The sequence below is a fragment of the Cibotium barometz genome, chromosome 51 (assembly GCF_041138505.1).
Source record: "Cibotium barometz isolate CiBa-2024 chromosome 51, ASM4113850v1, whole genome shotgun sequence".
NCBI classification, from domain to species: Eukaryota; Viridiplantae; Streptophyta; class Polypodiopsida; order Cyatheales; family Cibotiaceae; genus Cibotium; species Cibotium barometz.
In genome coordinates, this window is record NC_141096.1 from 4,768,286 (window position 1) to 4,792,025 (window position 23,740).

General features: G+C 42.0%; 1 protein-coding gene across 2 annotated transcripts in view; it reads left to right on the plus strand.

Annotated features, from left to right (window-relative positions):
* The first annotated feature begins 248 nt into the window (after nucleotides 1-248).
* The window catches only part of LOC147609234 (cyclin-dependent kinase F-4-like), a 70,105-nt gene continuing 46,613 nt past the window's right edge, over nucleotides 249-23,740 (plus strand). Inside the window, exons 1-7 of one of the 2 annotated variants that reach the window (XM_086787806.1) lie at nucleotides 249-603; nucleotides 2,115-2,544; nucleotides 2,660-2,738; nucleotides 2,866-2,934; nucleotides 3,010-3,099; nucleotides 3,303-3,441; nucleotides 3,552-3,654. In XM_086787806.1, the coding sequence (XP_086643932.1) occupies nucleotides 2,537-2,544; nucleotides 2,660-2,738; nucleotides 2,866-2,934; nucleotides 3,010-3,099; nucleotides 3,303-3,441; nucleotides 3,552-3,654 (488 nt within the window). In that variant the 5' untranslated portion in view covers nucleotides 249-603; nucleotides 2,115-2,536. Of the gene's footprint in view, nucleotides 604-2,114; nucleotides 2,545-2,659; nucleotides 2,739-2,865; nucleotides 3,100-3,302; nucleotides 3,442-3,551; nucleotides 3,655-23,740 lie in introns of both variants that reach the window. The other variant, XM_086787805.1, reaches the window with a different exon arrangement.

Genomic DNA, 23,740 nt, shown 5'->3' on the forward strand with positions numbered 1-23,740 from the left:
GCCATCGGGACAGGGGAGAGCACTTGGATGGACGTTGAGAGGGAGAACAGAAAACCCGAGCGAGGGATTGTCATACATTAACAGACCTTGTTATCCGTTGCGCTCTGCTTTCCGGTATTTTTAAAAAATTCGCCTCATAAATATCATAATAATAGTTATAATAATAAGATAATAATAATGTAACAATAGTAAAAGTGTAATAATAATAATAAAATAAGAATAAAGGTAATAGAAATGATAGTGATAATAATTTTGATGTGTCACTTCTTGTCCTTTCTTGAGAGAGCGAGCTTCCTCGACTTTTAGCCATGATTCTGCGTTTACAGTTGTGTGAGTTTAGCTTTGATCGCGCAAAGGGAGAAGCAGGTTAAGAGCGCTTGTTAACGCGCACCCTCCACACCCCGCGATCTGTTCTCTGCAGCGTCATATCCCTTCGATTTAACCTAGTGACGGTGCGTCTTCTCCTACCCTAATTCTCAGGAGTTGAAAGCTTCTCATGGGAGTTCCTTGACATAAGAAACAAACAGCAACATCCTCTCTGGTTGGGAATCCGATCGACTTTTTTTCCACACCGTTCTGATCTCTCTTCCGAAGCCGCAGAAGGTTAGCTCTCACAGAAATCTCTCTTTTCTGTATCTCAGAGATGCTTAGCATTACATTAATCAAGGGGATTTGTTCTAACGTTTCAACATTGGATTTATCATGTATCTGTACGATTTAAACAACATGCGCACACATATCGGATTAGCATGATTGATGAGGCATAATTAACCTTCTGCGCAACACTTTAGTTTCAAAAGGTTGTTGTGGCTTTTTCTGGCTATATATCACATCCAAACATATAACACTCTGAAAAGGTTGTCTTGGCTTTTTCTGTCTGCGTACATATGGCTTTTTTTTCAACACAGTTCTGATCTCTCTTCCGAGGTGGCAGAAGGTTGATACCCAAACAAAATTTATATTTCTATTCTGTATATCAGAGATGACCCTTTTGCACATGATAGGCTTAGCCTTACTTACACAGACCTTTGTATGAATGTATGCTCTTATGTGTGTGTGTGTGTGTGTGGGAGCATATATTGATACCGAGTTCTATACCCGCTATTGGGCACTGATGACGTAACTGGGGATCTCGCAGTATCCAGTCCATACTATGCATGGTTTATCCAGTCCATACTATGCATGGTTTATTGTCTAGTGGATGACTACCATAAGGTTATAAATTGCATTTTCTTATAAGTTGAATTTGGGCATGTTCCTGGGACCTGGATTCATCTAGGTATATCTTTTTGCTGTATTAGCGGACATGCAAATTTTATATTTTGAAGTTTTCGTCCAAGTTGTAGCCAATTGATATTGTGTTAATTCTTTCTATCTTTAGTGGTGCATATGCTCTATTAACTACCTTTTTGTTGCAATAATTCTTTCTATTTGTTACGATCCTAAGTGCTAGGCTTCATTATGGTTGAGTTAGCCCTGTATCTCCGGAGCTATGACAGAAACTCAATATACTAACCTTTGTATGAATGTATGCTCTTATGTGTGTGTGTGTGCGCGCGTGTGGGTTGTGTGTGTGTGTGAAGTTCTACACCCACTATTGGGCACTGATGACGTTAGTGTAGTATCTAGTCCATACTATGCATGATGGAATTGATGGTTTATTGTCTTGTGGATGACTACCATGAGGTTATAAATTGCACTTTCTTATAAGGTGAATTTGGGCATGTTCTTGGATTTGTCAAGGTATAGATTAGCCTTACATTAATCAAGGGGATTTGTTTGAACGCTTCAACATTGGATTTATCATGTATCTGAACGATGCAATCAACATCTGTACACATACAGGATTATCATGATTTGTGAGGATTTGGGGCATAATTAACCATTGTGCAACACTTAAGTCTCAAAAGGTTGTCTTGGCCTTTTTTGGCTATATATAACATCCATACATATGACACTCTGAAAATTTGTAGTTATCTCCAATTTTCATGGTTATAATTAACATAATTCAGTTTAATTATTCAACAGTAGGTGCAAAGAGTTAAAAATTGGCATCATAGGGCTTCAGGATTGCGCATCAAGTCTTTGTCCATGCTCATCCTCATCATTTGCAGGGTGGTTTGTGCGGCACGACACATTACAACGGAAGATGCCGCGCTGTGAACATATGGAGGCCCAGTACCCTACTGGCTTGGGCTTGCAGGCCCTTTTGGGGACATTGATATTTCTTGGAAGGCCTGAATTAGTGGAGGTTAGTGGATAAATCGGAGTTCTTGCAGCAGCAGGCTGCAGGATGATGATGGTCTTCATCATTGAGTCTGATGAGCCTTTGGGTTCAGAGTTTGAAAATGACTCTTCTATCAGCCACTTTAATAGGACACACGACAGCCTTCTTTATGCTTACATGCCAGGAGCAGATTGCATTGAAATTTGCAGCAGACACTTTGACTTGAGAACAGTGGATCTATGTTGTTCCAAAAACATGTTTTTTTATAATATATGATTGAAGGCCTTTCTTGGTCATTCAGTGGTCATCATGCATCGGTAAGGCTCCAACGCCACCCATATTTTCTTTTCCCATAAATAGAGAGAAAATGAGCTGGCATTGCAGATTGAATAACCTGGCAGTTGACAGAGCTGTTTTTGTTGCGAAAAACAGTTACAAAGTTATCAAGCTGCTGGGGGACGGCACTTATGGGAGTGTGTGGAAAGCACTTAACATCCATGACAATGAAATTGTAAGTTTATGCTTTTCACCTTCTATAGGCTGATTCTAGTGGCTGTGTGTCAAATCTTGGTGCCTTTGGGTCGGAGAGCTGAGTGTTTTCACTCGTACATGCTTTCTTTTTGGGTTTCTATGGCCAGGTTGCTATCAAAAAAATGAAGAGGAAGTATTATTCATGGGATGAATGCATGAGCTTGCGGGAGGTAAAGGTATGCACAGCACCACATACAAACCCATTTTTTTCTTGTTTGTTTTCTCTTTGTTTATATTTGTATCCGATGCAGTCTTTGCAGACGTTGAATCATCCACATATTGTGAGACTTAAGGAGGTTGTTAGGGAGAACAATGAGCTGTTTTTCATCTTTGAATACATGGTATTTATCAACAGTCTTCTTCTTAGACTCAGCGCTTATGTTTGAGTAATTTTTATTGGGCTTGAATACATGGTATTTATCAACGGTCTTCTTCGCAGACTCAGCATTCATATTTGACTATTTCATGTCCCATTGTTGTGGTGTTATGCCCATTCTGTTTCCTAATGAGTGGTATGTTTATATGGTGTTAATGGGTGAATCAGGAGTTCAACTTGTATCAAGTCATGAAAGATCTTGACAAACCTTTATCGGAATCGAAAATAAGGAACTGGTGTCTCCAGATATTCCAAGCATTGGAGTATATGCATAAGAATGGGTATTTTCACCGGGATTTGAAGCCAGGTGATTTCCCTTCAAGGCTAGGGTCTGTACATGGTTTGCAAAAGTGCATGTTAATTGTGGCACTGTTGTACCAATCTCTAACCCACTTTGTATGTGTTTTTTGGTGTCAGAAAATCTGCTGGTTACAGGGGGCCTCACCAAAGTTGCAGATTTTGGATTGGCCCGAGAAGTTACCTCCAAGCCACCATACACTGACTATGTTTCCACTAGATGGTAATCAAATTTTAAATTTTGTACTGTTGGGATTTGGGGCTCAGCAGGGTGTGAACACCCCCTCTGTGTGGATAGGATGAGTACAAAAGCAAACACATCAATAAAAATCTTTTTTGAGTTGTGCACACTTCTCTCACCAGCTTGCCATCCAGCAAACACTGCATGAGTCCGTCACTGGCAGAGTACGGCCCCTGGGGGGGTGACTCAGATGTCATACACAGCCTAGCAGGAGTCTTAAGTATCTTATTGTATGCAGATGACATTGTCCTTATCTTTGATTCACTAGAGGGGCTGCAGAGGCCCTTGGATGCATTACAGTTTTTTTGCAAGGATCGGGACCTCACGGTGGACCTTGGGAAGAAAGGTTATGATCTTTAACACATCCCCACAATGGGTAGGCAGATCTGCACTTCAGTTTACATATAGTGGGGAGCCCGTGGAGTATGTGGCCTCTTATGTATATCTTGGGATCACTTTTGCTGGGCCTCAGTTCTCTTTGCGGAAGGCAGCTGAAACCAGATTGATGCGAGGGTATGCAGCTCTGGGCTCACTTGAGAGGCATTGCTCACAGATATAGTTTCAGGAGCTGAGGACGAAGCTCTGGCTGTTTGATACATTAGTCACACCTGCATGATTGTATGGAGCTCGTCTTAGTTTATACCACAGGAGGAGACGGAGAAGGGAGTCGGCTGTGACAGATATAGGAGCGGTATATGATGGGTGGAAGCCGATGGAGAGGCCACTAGTGATGATGATCTCGCACATGGTCAGGGCTAAGCCTTAGCGATTGGACAGATCCGCACCTCATCCCACCAGTTGAGAGTGGAGATAGCCAGATATGGGACGAGAGCACCTGCACCAGAGGACAAAACATGCCAGTTTTGCCGTACAGAGACTGAGACAGAGGCATCATTATATATGCAGATGCCCAGTATACTATGAGATCAGGGGGAGGTTCCATTGTCTCTTCCGAGAGGGATTTGGACCACTCTCTAGGATTTTGGATTTTCCAGACCAGAGATGCCTAGGGCTCTTTCTTTTGGAGCTCCGTAGACACATGGAATCCCTACTACGGCTCAGATTAGATGCACCCACAACACAGAGATTGAGACAGAGGCATCATTATATATGCAGATGCCCAGTATACTATGAGATAAGGGGGAGGTTCCATTGTCTCTTCCGAGAGGGATTTGGACCACTCTCTAGGATTATGGATTTTCCAGACCAGAGATGCCTAGGGCTCTTTCTTTTGGAGCTCCGTAGACACATGGAATCCCTACTACGGCTCAGATTAGCTGCACCCACAACACAGAGAGCTCTCACTGACTTCTTCCAAACTAGAGCTCTGAGAGCATATCCACCCACTTCCCCGACCTCTAGGTTGATGCAGGAGCTTGGCCGAGAGGAGTGACATTAGACATAGCCTCCGAGCTATGCAAAGCATGATGCCCTCGACATAGTGGCCATCGCCCACGCTCACGTCACCTGAGGAGGAGGATCAAAGCCATCATTTTCCACAACCGCAGGACTTTCTTCTGCCGGCTTAGCCGCACTACATTGGGTACCATGCTATAGCGCCCTATGCGAGATATTCTTGGCTGATGCGAGAGCTTGAGGCTCTTTGTTTTTTAATGGATATTTTCTTTTAGTTTTACTTTCAGTGCCATGATGATGTATTCCATGGACATGACGTAACATTTTGGTCTCATAGGTCATTTTGGCCTTTTGAAGACGTTAATACAACTTTCTTTCTTCTTCTTTGCCATCATTTTTTGTGACAGAGGATCCCTTGTACCAGGAGGTTGATATTGAGGAAACCGAGTTTAGCCAAACTTCAACAAATATGGCACCACACACAACACATGGAGACTACCTACTCGACTTGGGGGAGCTCATGGATTGGCCATATTTAATGGCATGGCTTGTTGGCCAGGCTCAAGAGCATTCACATGTTACTTCACATGTTACCCTAAGAGACATGGATCTAGTACGGTGGACTATCTCATGGGCTCAGTCTTCGGACCCACCTCGCCCGAGAGGAGTTACCTCGGACTGGGCCTCTGCACTCTAGCGTGCCCGATGCCCCTAGTCCCCCGGCCATCAACCATGATCCCCTCAGCAACTCCAGATCCAAGACATGCTGCACTGCCATCGAGCTACCTTTCCATGTGACATAGTTGAGGGAGACCTCTTGGCCATACTCATTAGTCCCATGTTTGATATTTTGGAGAGTGGGGGCTGATGTTGCTCCCATGTTTCTATGTTCCTAGTATTCCATGATGAGTTTCCATGGATAGTTTTGTATCACCCCAGTGAGATAGCTATGTTTATGTTTTGTTTTTGTTTTATTTTCCATTCCATGATGAGATATGCCATGGACATTATCTTATCACTTTGGTCTCATAGGCCCATTGGGTCTTTAGTAGATGCTTAATATATCTTTTATTCTTTCTTTCTTTTTGTCTTTTTTTTTGATAGTTCTCATTTTGGGGTTCACTATCTCACCCTATCCTATTGGAGTTGCAGCTGATCATGCCTACCTTGCCTTCTCTGTCACTTGCAGATACACCACTCAACCATCCACCATACTCTATCCCCGCTACCCAAAGTACCACTTCACCAAAGAAACCTCACCCATCTATTCCGATCACCTCTACTGCAGTCTCTTCGACCTAGGTCCACATGGTCCCATGGATGACTTTACTACCTACCAGCCGACAAACTCCACACATCAGTATCCATAGCTTTCTCTCATAGCCGAGCCACCTCCAAGCCAACCCTGCGGAAATGTCTCAAAGAATAGCTAGTATCATGAGGAATGCCGAGAGACCCGAACCCGCCTCCACTGCGAGGTAGCCCAGGGCTCCACCACACACCGACATGCCCGCATTGCTTTCTGTCGCCTCGTGCGAAGGAAAAAGCGACCTTACCTAGCCAAGCTTGAATGGGAATTATACAACTATTCTTAGGACATGATTGTAAGGAGGCTTGGAGGCTTTTCCAAGATCCTCGCCAGCATACCCCGATTACTTCGCTGGATACCTGGCACACTTACGCCACCTTCCTTTATTAGGTCCTGTTGAAATATACAAATGAATAGGGTGTGTGCGGGAACAAGCCCTTGGTTAGAGGCTGTAAAAGAGAATGTGTAAATGTGAAAGAACCTGTGAAAAGGTGAGAAGAATCTACTGGGAGAGAATAAAGGGTAGCATGAGAAGATTTAGGAAGTGTGGAGATATTTTGGGAAAAGTGAAGAGGTGGAGAGAATCAAGCAAAAGAGGTGGAGATATTCTGGGAGAGGTGGAGTGAATCAAGGAGAAATCAGTGGGATTTGATGCTTGGATGTAAACTCTATAAATTGAGGCATTGGCCTAATGAGAATTTGCTAGTTTTTGATTATCCATGCTTACATTAAGCTATTTGCTAATTACTCACTAATTACGTCTTAATTATTTGCTAATTACTCACTAATTACGTCTTAATTATTTGCTAATCACTTTGTTAATGATGTTGATTCTAGTATTTGATCCACCATAGCTCATCACATTACTCTAATTTCAACATGGTATTAGAGCCATGCCTAGAATCCATCAAGTTTATGAGCCCATTATCTAATTAATTAGGATTAGTAGATAATTAGAAAATAATCAAAATTTTAGTTATTTTTCAACTCACCTCTGTACCCCCAGTTGGTGGAGGAGCTCTAGCTCCTTGCACACTTCAAAATAGACCAAACCCTTCTAGCACAAGGTAGCTAACTCACTAATGCTCCAGCCAGTCGAATCAACGTAGCAAACCGCCAAGAAACGCAGGAGAAATCGCGATTTTCGCTGGCGTCATTTTTCTGAGGAAGTTTTGACATTGCTGCTTCATCCAATTAAATTGGTCTAATTCCTCATAGCCCCGGGGGTTTTAACCATTAGGTATCTGATACAGATCCCTATAACTTCAGATTGCAATTCGGAGTTGGTTTGATACTCCAACCATTCCGTACAAATTGGTTACCCTTGATTTAATGTAATTTCTGGTAAAATTGTGCTGATAAAATTGTGATAATCATCATTTTGCATTTAACCCTTGGTTAATGCCTGTAAATCTCACTTAAATTTAAGATTATTCACAGCCGGAGTTGCATTTGGGAATGTGCATAAGAATGAATACTATACGCATTATGTATTGGGCACATTACATCAGTGTAAATATGGGATCAGACACTGTCCTTGTCCAGAATAAGGCAAGAGGTAAGACCTCCCGCATAAATTTGGGTTTGCATTGCATAATGATACAAGATAAACATCAAAAACCCAAAGGAACTGTCAGCAAAACATTGAAACATGTTGCTCACATGGAGCAAGAAGACCTGACGGACAAGCTCATGGCCCCAGCCATGAAAGAAGAAGAATATCTCTTTCCAAGAAGAAGATCCACACCAAGAAGATCTAGAGGAAGCATTGAAGGAAGACATGGATACGAGAAGAGAAGCTGCCACAAGAAGACTGAAAGAAGAGGAAGACATGGACGCATGGAGAGAAGCTGCCACGACAAGAAGACTGAAGAAAAGAGAAGATATGAGGCTCCAAAGAGTGAGGAGCCATGTGAAAATCTCAGAGAGAGAGAGAGAGAGTTAGAGAGAGAGAGAGAGAGAGAGAGAGAGAGAGAGAGAGAGAGAGAGAGAGACCCCACAACCCAATGTAACCTGCCCCAACAAAGTAAAACCACCTCTGAGTCACCGATGATGTAGGCCACGTGGTAGATGTATGTGTTAGCACTTTAGTCAAGGTCGCGGGCACTTGTAGTAAGCCTTGGACACAGAGAGAGAGAGTGTCAAGGACTATGAGATTAGGGACTTGAGGCACTGGTCGCGGGCTATCAAGTAAGAGAGAAACTTGGTATAGGGTCCAGGTGTGCTAAGATAACTTGAGGGGAGGTGTGCTAGACACTAGTCACAGACTATCAAGTAAGGAGGGAAACTTGGTATAGAGTCTAGGTGTTCTAGGAGTATTCACTTGAGGGGAGGTGTTGAAATATACAAGTGAATAGGGTGTGTGCGGGAACAAGCCCTTGGTTAGAGGCTGTAAAAGAGAATGTGTAAATGTGAAAGAACTTGTGAAAAGGTGAGAAGAATCTACTGGGAGAGAATAAAGGGTAGTATGAGAAGATTTAGGAAGTGGAAATATTCTGGGAAAAGTGAAGAGGTGGAGAGAATCAAGCAAAAGAGGTGGAGTGAATCAAGGAGAAATCAGTGGGATTTGATGCTTGGATGTAAACTCTATAAATTGAGGCATTGGCCTAATGAGAATTTGCTGGTTTTTGATTATCCATGTCTACATTAAGCTATTTGCTAATTACTCACTAATTACGTCTTAATTATTTGCTAATCACTTTGTTAATGATGTTGATTCTACATGCCTACATTAAGCTATTTGCTAATTACTCACTAATTACGTCTTAATTATTTGCTAATCACTTTGTTAATGATGTTGATTCTAGTATTTGATCCACCATAGCTCATCACATTGCTCTAATTTTAACAGGTCCTAATCAGTCCACACCCCCTAGGAGCTTGTCCCTTGGTCATCCCTTTTCAGTCTGAGCATGGTGAGAGATGCCATTGACAGATTGCAGAATGGGAAGGCACAAGATCATGATGGTCTGGTAGCTGAGCACTTTTCCTAGGCCAAGGACATTTTGACATCCATACTAGTCCATGTGTTTAACAGGATTCTTTGTGATGGCTTTCCTCACAGCTGGTCATGTAATACTATCGTACTTATCTTGAAGCCAGGAGATGCTATGGATCCAAATAACTATATATCTATCACGATTGGTCACACACTGGCCAAGCTTTATGGATCCATTTTGGAACATGAGCTGAGTACATGGGCGGAGGCACGACGACTTAGAGCACTAGGGCAGGCAGGATTCAAGAAAGAGCATTCCACATTAGATCATATTTTCACATTGAGGACCATCATTAAGGAGGGGAGAGTTCACATGAAGAGGATCTATGTAGATTTCCGCAAGGCATTTGATACAGTCCCACGAGCCCAGTTGATGAGGAGACTACAGGACTTGGGAGTCCTAGTGGAGATGTCATGGGTGATTCTCTCCCTATATGTGTTGGTGATGGGCTACGTACGTGCCCCAAGGAGAGACTCAGAGATCATACATTGCACGATTGGAGTAAAGCAGGGTTGCCCATTGTCCCCTACCCTCTTTGGACTCTACATTGATGAGGTGTCAGATTGGCTGGACAGACAAGGAGGGCAGGAAATACCACTAGCAGGAGTTCTGATATTGATCCTCTTGTATGCAAATAATATAGTCCTCATCTTGGATTCACCAGAAGGGCTATAGAGACATTTGGATGCTTTGCAAGCCTCCTGTGAGGCATGGAACTTTAGTGTGAACCTTGGCAAGACTAAGGTTATGATCTTTAACACCACACCACAGTGGATTGGCAGATCTGCCCCACAGTCAAGGGGGTTGTTTGAAACGGGTTTCCTAAAAGTTTCAAACGCGTTTCAAACGGGTTTCGTAAAATCAGCCCAAAGTTTCCTACCTACAGGTTTTTGCATGTACAAAATTTCAAATATATACTGTATAAAATATGTAAAAATAACACTAAATGCATAGAATATATGAAAACATCAATTTGAACCTACAGTCTTTGAATCACAAATAACAAAAACCATATAATCATCCATCATCAATGTCAAATGATCATTATTCAAAGACCATGGTCCACTATCCATGATCCATGATCCAATCATCCATCATTCCATGCCACAAAAAAAAAAAAAAACATACATGACTCTATATATGTTAAAACTTATAAGTTTTGAAGCATAGTTCATAACATTCGCGTTTGCTTCATGAAGCAAACGTTTGAAAACGTTTGTAACATAAGCATTTGAAACTCGTGTTTCATACGTGCTGTGAGATCCCCGCCTTCTCCGTTGCCCCCTACTACGAGGACGCTGGCGGCGGAAGCAGCGTCAGTCTCTCGCGCGGGGCAGGGATCCACACTTGGGGCCTCGCCCCCCACGGATGTCCGGACAAGAGACTAGCCCGGTGGTTCCTCCGAAACTGAGCCTGGAAAAACTTCCCTCATCCGGAAGGCACGGGCGATTCCTCCATGAAAATCATCTAACGGGAGAATTAATCTAACGAGTTAAAGTCTTCACTATTCAAACTGATCTGACCGAATCCGAAGTCACATGGTCAGATCAAAGAAGAGTCTTGCACTTGGTCCATAGAATCATCGCTTTTTTTCTCCTTTAACGAGGCACAGTCGCTGATTCCCTCCCACAGAACAAGGGTCTTCCTAAGACTTAATCTAACTAACGTAACTAATCGCAACTTATTTATATCGCAGGAATCTCCCGATCCAGCCTAACCCCAACCGGCCCATGGGTTAGCCAATTGCCCAACCACTGTATTGGTGGAATTTTTTTATAAAAATTTGGTTATGTTTTGTCCGGGTACCGAGGAAAAGAGTTTCCAGGTTCCTTAGCTGGCGCTTAAAGTAAAATATAAGGTAGGCATACCACTTACACACCCAATATGAAATTGCCATTATAACAGATTCGACTGTCTTTAAAACAATCTTTCAATGAAAATCATAGTATTACTGATCATAATCCTTCAAAATATTGAGTCCATTGTATTACAAAATATATCATCCGGACTCTCCGTTGAAGACCAGCTGGTCAACCAACGAGATCCAATATCAAAATTCGATTCACAAAAGTCATTCTTTTCAGTCCATCCGAATCTTCCTCGACGTACGCATGGGTGTCCTAGCAACCGTGAGCCCATGCATCACTTGGTCAGAATCCTCTAGGATCTTACTTAGATGTCCTAGCACTTCACTGAGGGACCGTTTCGTCGGTCCTCGTCCATCGTACTGGAAGTGCACCATGTTAACCATACCGAGGCTGGTCAAGACCTCCGTAGGCTTTGTCGTGAGTGACGTCCCTCGACGACTCCCCGTCAGCTGTTGCAACGAGTCTCTTCTTAGTTAAACACATACCAAATGCTTCCTCCAGTATTCTGGCGTAAAACAATCTTTTAAAAGAAAACAGAGATTCTATGCAAGTAAAATTCTCGGTTTGAGATTGGTTCCACAATCCTTTTTCCTTAATCTTTAATGAGAATCATTGATCTCTCATCAGGGTAATCTACCCATCATTTGATTGAATTTTCAACTAGATTCTTTGTGATTTCGATCAAGGAAAAACTATGCTAATTTAACGGTAGTCTATTCTTTGTATTAAGAACTGGAATTGGTCACGAAGTTTTTGCTTGATTCAGATCGAGAGATGGGCAAGTAGTTTACTGGCTGTCTCTCTCACAATCGTGATCTAACTAAAATTTTTCGGTTTACTTCTTTGATTGCAAGGAATAACATCTATCGAACTTCTAACCATAAGGAAATTCCAACTTTATGAATTTCATTCCTTCTTAACCATAATGGATTAAGAATCGATTCTATATGAGAATATCTGATTTTTATAAAAAATGCTTTTCTAATTTTGGATAAATATCAATTTGGTGATTTATCCACATAAAATATCTAGGAATATTCTTTCATTCAATTTAATTTATCAATCCTAATTCTCTAGGTGAAATTATGGTGAAAATCCCTCTTTTGTCACTAATATTTAATTTAAACCTTTCTCTACTTAAATTTCTTTTAATTAAATACAAATATCCATTTTTTTGAATATGCTTAAAATTTCTCTTTTTTGCATTTAATGATTGAATTCCAAATGTCATGGGAATTCCTTTTTTATCATAAAATAAATTTATCTAATTTTTTTAATTAAAATAAAAATATCCATTATTTTAATTATGCTAAGAATTTCACTTTTACCATTTAAATGATTGAATTCCAAATATCATGGGAATTTCTCTTTTATCATTTAAAAATATCTCTTGCATAAAATAAATTTATCTATTTTTTTAAATTAAATAAAAATATCTATTATTTTAATATACTAAAAATTTCTCTTTTATCATTTAATTACATGGATCTCCATTATCATGGGAATTCCTCTTTTTGCATAAAATTAAAATTATCAAAAATTTCTCTATTCTTTAATTAAATTATTTATGCATAAACACTAAAATTTTGTTTCTTATGAATATGATAAAAATCATTCTTTTAGCATAGGATGTCTAATCTTGGAATATGATAGGAAGTCCTCTTTTAGCATTATGCATAAAAATAAGGTATGTATTATTTTTTAAAATTTTTACCATAGCTTCACTGCTATTATTGATAATTTTTATTAAAAAAAAAAGAATAAGACATTGTAATATAATTATGATAGAAGATCTATTCTTTAAACTTAAATCTAAGTTATGAAATTAAATCATAAATTTAGTCATAATTATAATCTTAATTATGATTAATCTACTAAATTAAGCTATTTCTAATATTTTTCTTTTTCCAAAATGATAGGATTATCTCTTTCATAGTTAGAATTAATTAAAGTAGTTTTTTAACTACTTATAATAATCTAAAAGAATTTATTATTATTTTGTTATTATAAAAGCATAAAAAATACTGTTTTCTTATCCTCTAGCTTAACAAGCTTAGAGTTTGGTTTTGAATTAAGAATTTATTAATGAGAAGCATTCTTTTTCTAAAGAATTAGCCATAAGAATGACTATTCTTTTGGGAGAGAAAGATGTATATAAAAAGCATTCTAAATAAGCATAAAGATTAACTTTTTTTATGATTAATCATTAAAATTCTTAAGGAAAGCTTGATTTGTATTAAAAATTAACTAATTAGAAACTTCTCAAGCTTGGGAGGGGTTGAGAAGTGAAATCATTTGAGAATATTAACAAAAATTATAAAATTCTTTCTTACCTCAAGGTTTGGCTTGCTTCTTTATCTAGAAGTGAAGCCCCCAACCAATCAATTGATTTAGTAAGTTGAGAAGAAAGCTCCAAGGGTTGTTGAAGAGAGAGAGAAGCTCCAATCTCTCCAAAAGTAGAGGATTTTTAAGGGATACTAAAAAATATGATTATTTTAATGTAATATTGGCATGATATAGCTCACAGATGATAATACAAAAGAATGAGGGTCTATTTATAGGTGAGGGAGACCACTAACTGAGTCCAACTAGGTTCTAGAAATTTTCAGCTTCAATTTGGCTGAATTTGGATAAGATTTGGACCAGTTTAGCTCCCATTTTGAACCAGTTTGATAAGGTTTGGACCTGTTTAGCTTCCATTTTGATCCAGTTTGATTCAGGAGAGAGGAGAGATAAAAATATCACAATATTTTTAAATTAAAAATCCTCCCACACATGTGAAGAAGGCGCCTACCTCAAATGTCTCCCTCTCCTTACGAAGGTGTGAAAAATTTATCATTCCTCCAAAATATCTCATTTTTTAAAGTAATATCGCTTAATTTTTAACTAATTAATCTTGTACTCAGTCAACTCTTCATCTTATGTGAGCATTTACTCATTTTTGGGTATTTTCTTTTATTCATTGGATTTATCTCATCTCAACACTTGGAATAATCCTATTGGTCTGTTGGAACCTTAATTGGATCATAATCCAGAAATTTCTGAAAATCTTGACTCTTAGGCTAAGGTCCTTTATATCATTTTTAATTGATTCCTAATGTACCTTGGAGAATTTATTTTGAACTTCTGTTTCAGGGAAATATATTTTTGATATTAGGAGAATTTTTATATCAAAAAATATCTCAATATTGAATTATCTCTCTAGAATTTTTTTTTCTCTAAAGAAAAACAAGAAAAAATAATATTTTCTTGTATTCTGAAATAGGGAATGATTACAGGGGTTTGAGGTAAAAGCTTATTTATTATTCAGGCTGAGGAAGAATCTTACATGTGCTTTTGTTTTTTTAATGTTTTTCTAAGGTTTTACGTTTTTTGAAAGTTGCTACGGTTTTTTAATCCAAAATCGGTACACACTTTCTATGCATTTATGTAACTTGTAAGTTGTAACTTTGTAAGTTTTTATAATGGAACTTGGAGAGCTTGAGTTTACAATGTATATTTGTATCTATTTGTCTAAATCTCGTCCTTTCTATGAGCTATTATATTGGTCACGTATGTTATGTCAGAATACGCAGCGGAGATGATAACCAAATCTGGAAACACAAGAGCAAGTGCAGAAAATAGACAACAATGGAGAGAGAGGCGTATAACTCTACTATGTATACACAAGAAGATCCCGAATACAATACAAAAGTGGCAAGGGGCTGTGGGGCCATTTTATATGGCCCCCATAGTGCAGTTGGCCTGCTCTAAGACAGCCGACAGGCCAAAAACCTCCATGAGCAGCAACACATGCCAGTCGGCCAGTTGAGGGTGTGTCGGTCAGCACTCATGGGTGGTCGTGGACCTGAAGCAAAACGATCAGCCACCTCCAGCATAGACAAATGCAGTCGGCCAGTATCAGAGGTCCACCTGCCACGACATGATTGCTCCCCAAGCCACAGAAAAATGGAAAAAATATGGGGAGTGAGGGAAAATGAGAACAACACCTACAAGGGCGGGCACACCCACAACAAAGGCCCTGGTGTCTCAGTAAAGACAGGAGATGACTTCTAACACCCCCTCTCAGCTCTTGGCTGTGAAACCAACCACAGGGAGCTGGGGTGCCGCCTGAGCGAAGCCTGAGGTAGCGACTTCGTGAAGAGGTCCACCGAACTGTCCTCCGTCGAACAGAACTCTAGCAAGACGTCGTCAGCAATGATCCGTTCATGAATAAAGTGCCTCTGGATGACCGTGGTTTCCTCTAGTGGAAGCCTAATCTTGCCATGCAACCTCTGCAACCTCACCACCTCGCAAGCAGCATCACAAGCAGTCCGATACTCTGCCTCTGTCGACGACAAGGCAAAAGATGATTGCCTCTTACTGCTCCATAAAACTGCTCCTGGGCCTGAAGTAGATCTCCTCGTGTCTGGATCTCCTCCCCAATCTGAGTTACTCCAATCGTGGAGTCGGACTCCATCCATCAATTCCCCTCCTGTGTAAAAGAGTCCATGAACCTTCGCATGATGTAGAAACCACAAGATACGCAATCCTGCCTCCCAAAGAGTCATCTACAACCATGAGCTCAACAGCCTCATCAGGAACCTCACGTCCAATCTGGTGTCCATCAACCAAATCAATACTTCTGAGTCAAAGAGGCATCACACTGCTCACAAGGATCAACACTTGTTGCCAAGTCCTGGAAACTTGCTGAAGACCACGCAAGGCCTTTTGAAACCTGTCAACCACCCCCTCTGAATCCGGAACCACAAAGCGTGGAGAATCCACCTCCTTCTGCAAGTAATCAACTGTCACCTGCCTGGCTTTCCGAGAGGTCTCTGTGGAAAGAACATCCTCAGCTACAGGAGTTTCTTTGTCCCGAATACTACGAGACATCAGAGCATAAGTTACCTGTTCAGTTTTCTCTGACTGACGAACACAAGAACCACCAACATCAGTACTGGAAAGTTCTTGCCAACTGCTGCCATCAACTGGCAAGCTATCCTCTATCTGGTCCCGGAAAGCCTGCACCTGTAGCGTATCCACACTTAAGTGGCCATTACCAGACTGCCACTCATCACAAACATGAGGACCTGGGAGAGAGAGTGCTGAAAGCTTGTAAACTCCATTCTCCACTCCGCCTTCCCAAACTACCTGGCATGTTGTCTTGTCCTGGAGAGCAACAAAATGCTCATCAAACTCCACCCGTACGCCAGTCTTGCAAACCTGATGCACTGACAACAGATGAAAACCAAGTGACGGAACATACAACACCTGGGAGGAGTGCTTCCCCCCTCTGCCATCGGGAACTATCTCCAACCTGCCCTCACTGTGAACTGGGAAGTAAGAATGTGACTAGAATACCTGTAGAGATCCTGTAGATCTGAACGGGAAGGAGTCGTGTGCCTGGAAGCACCACTGTCTAGAATCCACTCCCGAGTATCCACTGCGGAGAGTCCTCCAACCTCCTCCCTGCTTGAAGAAAATGAAACATCGGTGTCCATCACCTCCAAGTGCACAAAAGCCGGAGTCTTCATGATTGCTGCTGAGGAATCTTCAAGCTTCTTGGTCTTCCGCTTGGGACACTGCCTCCAATAGTGGCCTTTCTCGCCACAATCATTATAGGTCCTCTCTGCCTTTAGTTTCTCGCGGCCAGCGTCGGACTTCTTCTCAGAAGACTTCTCCGATGAAGCCTTCCCTTTGCCCGTGTCACGGCCTTTCGGCCGTTGGCTAGTTAAGGCCTCCAAACCTCCACCTTGAGGAGGGTTCGTGAATCGTTTCTTTTGGTCCAAGACCATGGGCACAAGCTCCTCCCACGTGATGGTGCTGAGCTTGCCACTGGTAATCAAAGACGAGTAAAATGCTGAGTACTGAGAGGGCAAATGCAACAGCAACGTTATGGCGATGTCCTCTGATGATATCTCCTTCCCAGCTTGGAGAACTTCCTGCTGAAGAGCGTGCAGCTTGTTAATATGCTCCCGCATCGTCGACGACTTTGCAGGGCTCATAACCCGCATCTGTACTTCCAAGGAAATCCTCTTCATGGGCGATAACCCTGTTGTAAAGAGAAGCCAAATGCTGCCATATACCTCTGGCTAGCGTCATATGCTTGATATGATTGATTACCTGCGGTGTGCAGTTGAGGGAGATAAATGAACGGACCTTGGCGTTGACACGATCCCACAACTGTGCCTGTGCCTCTCGGTCCTTACGAATCGACAGTAACTCCCCTTCCTCTACTTTCGGCCGTGGAATCCCAACAACGATGAAATCAGCAAGGTCGTAATACTCTAGAACAGATTCCATCATAACCTTCCATATGTCATAGTTGTTCCCGTCCAACTGATGGTCCACCGGGAACGTGGGGAGTGTAGGGATCTTCACATGCCTCTTGGCCATCTCTAACAAATCTGCCATTGCGGGGATGTACTCTGAAAAAGGGTGGGTGGGTGGGAACAAAGAAGAACTTACACCTGCTGCAAGTGGCTGTCCAGCAAATCAGCCCGCCGTTGTCTTGCTTCTCCTCTTCCCGAACAGTCCCGAACAGTCCACCAATCAGCAACACAAGAGTCCTCCTCTTGCTCACACGCTCCCAAGAACTATCAAGAGCCTAGGGCTCTGATACCATGTCAGAATACGCAGCGGAGATGATGACCAAATCTGGAAACACAAGAGCAAGTGCAGAAAATAGACAACAATGGAGAGAGAGGCGTATAACTCTACTATGTATACACCAGAAGATCCCGAATACAATACAAAAGTGGCAAGGGGCTGTGGGGCCATTTTATATGGCCCCCATAGTGCAGTCGGCTTGCTCTAAGACAGCCGATAGGCCAAAAACCTCCACGACCAGCAACACATGCCACTCGGCCAGCTGAGGATGTGTCGGCCAGCACTCTGGGTTTGCTAAACGTATGGTATGAACTATGTTTTGAAGTGTTCATGTCACATGAATCATGATGAATCAACAGTCATGGCCCAATGTCCATAAACAATACAAAATAAATCAGCCCTAATGAGGGAAAGCGGCACACGAAAACCAAAAAAAGCCTTATCAAAAGAGTCGCATAGATTTCAACATAAGATTTGGGGCAAAAACAAAAAGTCAAAAAAATTGCTTGAAAAAAATGTGTTTCCTACAAGGAAACGTTTTGGAAACATTTCCATGTTTCCTTCCTTGTAGGAAACGCGTTTCCTAACTACTCTGCCCAGAGTTTACATATAGAGGAGAGACTGTGGAGTATGTCACTTCATATGTGTACGTGGGAATCACTTTTACCGGTTCATCATTCTCTATGAGGAAGGCAACAGAGGCTAGATTGACACGAGGTTATGTAGCCTTGGGGTCATTAGGGAAGTAGTGTGCTCATGTACAGTTCCAGGAACCTAGAACAAAGCTATGGCTATTTGACACATTGGTCACTCCTACACTATTATATGGGGCTACCATTTGGAGGCGAAGTTTATATTACAAGAGAAGGAAGAAGAAAAAAGAACCCAATGACAGAAATAGAGGGTGAGGAGGAGCTCACAGAACAGAAATGGAAGGTGAGGAGGAGCCCACATGCCTAGATAGTAGAGATTGAGGATGTATATGATGGATGGGGACATATGGAGAGACCTCTGTTGGGTTTCATGTTGTGTATGCACCCAGGGGAGTGCTAGTGATCATCAGTAGGTTACTGGGGCACTTTTTACTTCAGTTAGTGGAGGTTTTTTCCCCCAGTTTAGCTTAGTTTCACTTATAGTGGTTTATAAGTGGTTTGGTCCACCTGGCACAGTTTATGGCCGGACCATGTGAACACACTTTAGGTCACATCTTTTATATGTGGCTATTGTACTTCATTTTATCATTATCATCATATGAGCAAACGTGTTCCTCTCTCTCACACACGCCTCCTGTTGGTGTGCCTTCCAAAACCCTAACCCTAACCACTCATCCCTACATTTGGTATCAAAGCAGCTTCGCTTGCCCTGCCCTGCCCGTACAGTCACTCGCCACCAGTTGCCCGTACAGTCACTCGCCATCAGCTGCAGCCACTCCAGCCCACGTACAGTTCTGCACAGACAGCCGTACAGTCCGTACAGGCCTGCTGTCTGTCCATACAGGCGACAGCTGTTCCGTACAGCTATTCCGTACAGTGTACAGCAGTCAACTAGCACTTGCTGCGTATACCTGCAGCTATACAGTCGCCGCTTCTCTTCCGTACATTGTTCCGTACAGCCTACAGCCGACTAGTACTTGCAAAATCACATGGGTAAAAATTTACAGCTTTACATGTTTTGAAATTTGGGCATTTTCTCTGTGAAGGTTTTTCTGGGAGATACAGGGAGGTTTTCTTGCAAAGAAACCTCTACAGGCTTTTGCAAGGCTTTGGGTGCAGAAATTTTGGGCATTTGTTGGGCATTTTGGCACTGTGTGAGCCACTTTTGTTGCGCTACTCAGTTAGTGGTGCATTGTTTTGCACATTCAGAGGATTGAGACTGCAAGCATATTTGGGTCAGTTGTATTCAGTGGAGTACAGTTGCTTTCAGGGTTGTTGTTTTTGGGTTTTTTGATACACAGGTACAACATTGTGCACTGGCATAATGGCAAATCAACAACAGAGTGATGTGTTCACGTACTTGTCTAAGGAAGACAAGCTGGATGGCATGAATTACTCCGTATGGAGTTTCATGCTGAGAAATGTGCTCGTGGCAAAAGGTCTTTGGGATTTTGTTAGTGGTGATGAACCACGTCCAGGTCCATTGGCTCCAGAGACTCCTCCTCAAGGGGGTGTTCGTGGAAGAGGACAACAGGCACAGGCTGTTCAAAGAACAAATGCCCAGAAGACATGGGATGCCAAAGATGCACAAGCCTTATCACTTATTGCATTGTCAGTATAGAGGTCTATTATACCTCATATTCGTTCAGCTGGCTCTTCACGGAATGCATGGGTGACTTTGGAGCAAATGTATGCTGCTCGTAATGAGGCACGGATCTCATTTTTGAAAAGAGAGCTGGAAAACCAGAAGATGCATGAAGGAGATGATATGTCTAGCCACTTGAACAAGCTGCAGGATTTGAGAGAGCAACTCATCAATGTGGATGAGATTATTCCTGAGACACAGCTTGTATCCACCATCTTAAACTCTTTGCCAAGATCCTACTTGGCTTTTCATACCTCTTTGAACCTTAGCATGAGGAATGCTATTGAGCCCCTAAAGTATCAGGAACTTGTTGCTCTCTTGTTACAGGAAGAGCAAATCAGGAAGAACATGAACATGAACACAAGTGCTGAACAAGCATTTGTGACAGGTTAAAAAGGGAAAGGCAAGCTTCAGCCAAAGAGTTCAAATCAGAATTCAGGTGATGGTTCATCTCAGGATACCAAGAAAGGTGATGGACAGCCCAAGAAGAAGGGCAAATGCCATTACTGTAAGAAGCCAGGTCACTACATCACAGAGTGTAGGAAGAGGATTGCCAAAGAGAAGGAGAAGGAGTCTGGGTTGTCTATAAAAGATACCTCTAAAGCTCCTCCGGAGACTGCTTCCTTTGTTGAAGACAGGGATTACTGTTTCTACACATGCAGTTATGATGCCTCTTGGTCTTCACAGGCACTCACTGTGACTGAGCATGCATGTACTTGGTATTTTGATAGTGGTGCTTCAAAGCATATTACATCTCGTAGGGATTTGTTTTGTAATGTATGGCCTGCCCCTGTTGGCAAGACCGTTCAGTGTGCCAATAATGCTTCATATCCAGTTCGTGGCATTGGAGAGATTCAACTCACAGCCATTGATGGGTCTATTCTTCGCCTTACAGATGCCTTATATGTACCAGGGATAAAGAAGAATCTGTTGTCCATTTCTTCTTTAGCACAGTGTGGTATGCAAGTCAACTTTGATGATGACAAATGCATGGTCAGAGACAAAGCTAATGCTTTGACCTTGATGCTTACTGGTACATTATGTCATGGACTCTATCAGTTGGATGCTATTCAGCTAGTGGATCAGTCTGCTTATCATGCATTCACTCTTACTCCAGCTATGGTTGATGCAGAGTTATGGTATGCTCGCATGGGGCATGTAAATTTTGGTAGTCTTATGCTTATGCAGCGACATAACATGTTGACAGACCTACATCTTATGGAGAAGCCTCCCGATCACATATGTGAAGGATGTATTTTGGGAAAAATGCATCGGTTTTCCTTTCCACGTGATCAGGCTCTACGAGCAACTGCAAAGTTGTAGCTTACACACAGTGATCTTTGTGGTCCCATGCAAACGAAGTCATTAGGAGGTTGCTTCTATTTTGCTACATTTATTGATGACTTCTCTCGTATATGCTGGGTCTATCCGTTGACACGGAAATCACAGGTATATGATGCATTTTTGGCCTTTGTAGCACTTGCTGAAACAGAGTCAGGATGCAAGGTTAAGACTCTCCGTTCTGACCGAGGGGGGGAATATGTGTCACACATGTTGAATTCCTTTCTTGAGAGTAGAGGTATCAAGCATCAGTATACTACTCCTTATACTCCATAGCAAAATGGGGTTGCAGAAAGGAAGAATCGGTTGCTATGGAGTTGCAGAAAGGAAGAATCGGTCACTCATGGAGATGGCCAGATGTATGTTAAAGGCAAAGAAGCTACCACATGTCTTTTGGGTGGAAGTTGTTATGTGTGCTTGTCATATTTTGAATCGATGTCCCACAAAGGCATTGGTTTCCATTACTCCTTTTGAGGCTTGGCATGGCCGCAAGCCTTCGGTATCACATTTTCGTACTTTGGGTGTCTTGCATATGCACACATACCCAAAGAGTTGAGGAGGAAGTTGGATGATAAAGCCACAAAATGTATTTTTGTTGGGTACAGCCGTGAGAGCAAGGGCTACCGGTTATATGACCCACTGTCCAAGAAGATATTCACTAGTCGGGATGTGATTTTTGATGAAAAATCAAAATTATCCATGGCTAGTTATGATGCAAATCAGGCTGAAAATGATGTGTTTGAAGGCCTACTACCTATGGAGTTTCATTCCACAGTTGGTGATCCAAGCCATGAGGGTGCAGGGCAGCCAGCTAATCATGAAGGTGGTGCAGAAATTCAGCAGGAGATTGAGCCAGAAAATATGGGGCAACAGGCTCCACAGGTCAGACATATACCTAGATGGTTTTGAGGACATTACAGGACAGCCATCTAGATGCTCCTCTTGATGGCCGTACTCGTAGGGAGACACGGACCAATGAGCATGCACACATCATGGATTTAAATATGGTTATGGCAGCTAGTTTACAGGATGATGATGAGCCTGATTCATTTGTGGATGCACGAGACAATGTGCATTGGAACAAAGCCATGCAGGATGAACTTGATTCTATTAAAAAGAATCAAACATGGGATTTGGTTGCTCTGCCCAAAGGCAACAAAGCCATTGGTACTAAGTGGGTCTATAAGTTGAAAAGACATGCAGATGGATCCATTGACAGATACAAAGCCCGTCTAGTTGCAAAGGGCTATGCACAGAAGAAGGGCATTGATTATGAGGAGACATTTGCTCCTACATCCCGTATGTCGACACTTAGGAGTGTCATTGCATTGGCTGCACATCGTGGTTGGGTTGTTCATGAGTTGGACATCAAGACTGCTTTCCTACATGGGGACCTCGAGGAGGAAGTTTATGTACATCAGCCCATAGGTTTTGCAGAACATGGTCATGAAGGGAAAGTATGCAGGCTGAAAAAGGCCTTGTATGGTTTGAAACAAGCTCCACGAGCTTGGTATGCAAAGATAGATGCTTTCCTGCTCACTCAAGGTTTTTTGAACAGTCCATCAGAAGCCACTTTGTATGTAAAGAAAGAAGAGAAAGATCTGCTGGTCATCAGTCTTTATGTAGATGATCTTTTGCTCATGGGATCAAATGATGACAAAATTGCAGCTTTTAAAGAGATACTGTAACAGACATTTGCCATGTCTAATTTGGGGCTCGTACACTACTATTTGGGCATACAGTTTGTGCAGGATAACAGAGGCATTGGGTTGTTGCAATCTCGGTATGTTGCTAAACTTCTAGAGAAGTTCAAATTTCAGGATTGCAAGCCTATCAGCACTCCTATGGAGCCTGGGATGAACTGTCACTACAAGATGACAATATTTTATTTGATGCCACTATATATGCTCAGGCTGTTGGCAGCCCGCGATTGTCACATTGGCAAGCTGTGAAGCGTGTATTTCGGTATTTGCAGGGTACCTTGTCTCTTGGATTGCTTTATCCTGAGGGAGGTGACATGCAGCTTTATGCTTACAGCGATTCAGATTGGGCTGGTGATTTTGATACCAGACATTCCACTAGTGGAAATTGTTTCTTTCTTGGCTCTTCATGTATTTCTTGGCTAAGCAAGAAACAGACCACAGTGGCCACTTCGTCTTGTGAGGCAGAGTATAGAGCAGCCTACACTACTACCGTTGAGTGTGTATGGCTGCGTCGTCTTATGAGTGATATGGATATTTCAGTGGAGGAGCCTACACCTATCTATACTGATAGTCAGAGTGCCATTGCCGTGGCCAGGAATCTTG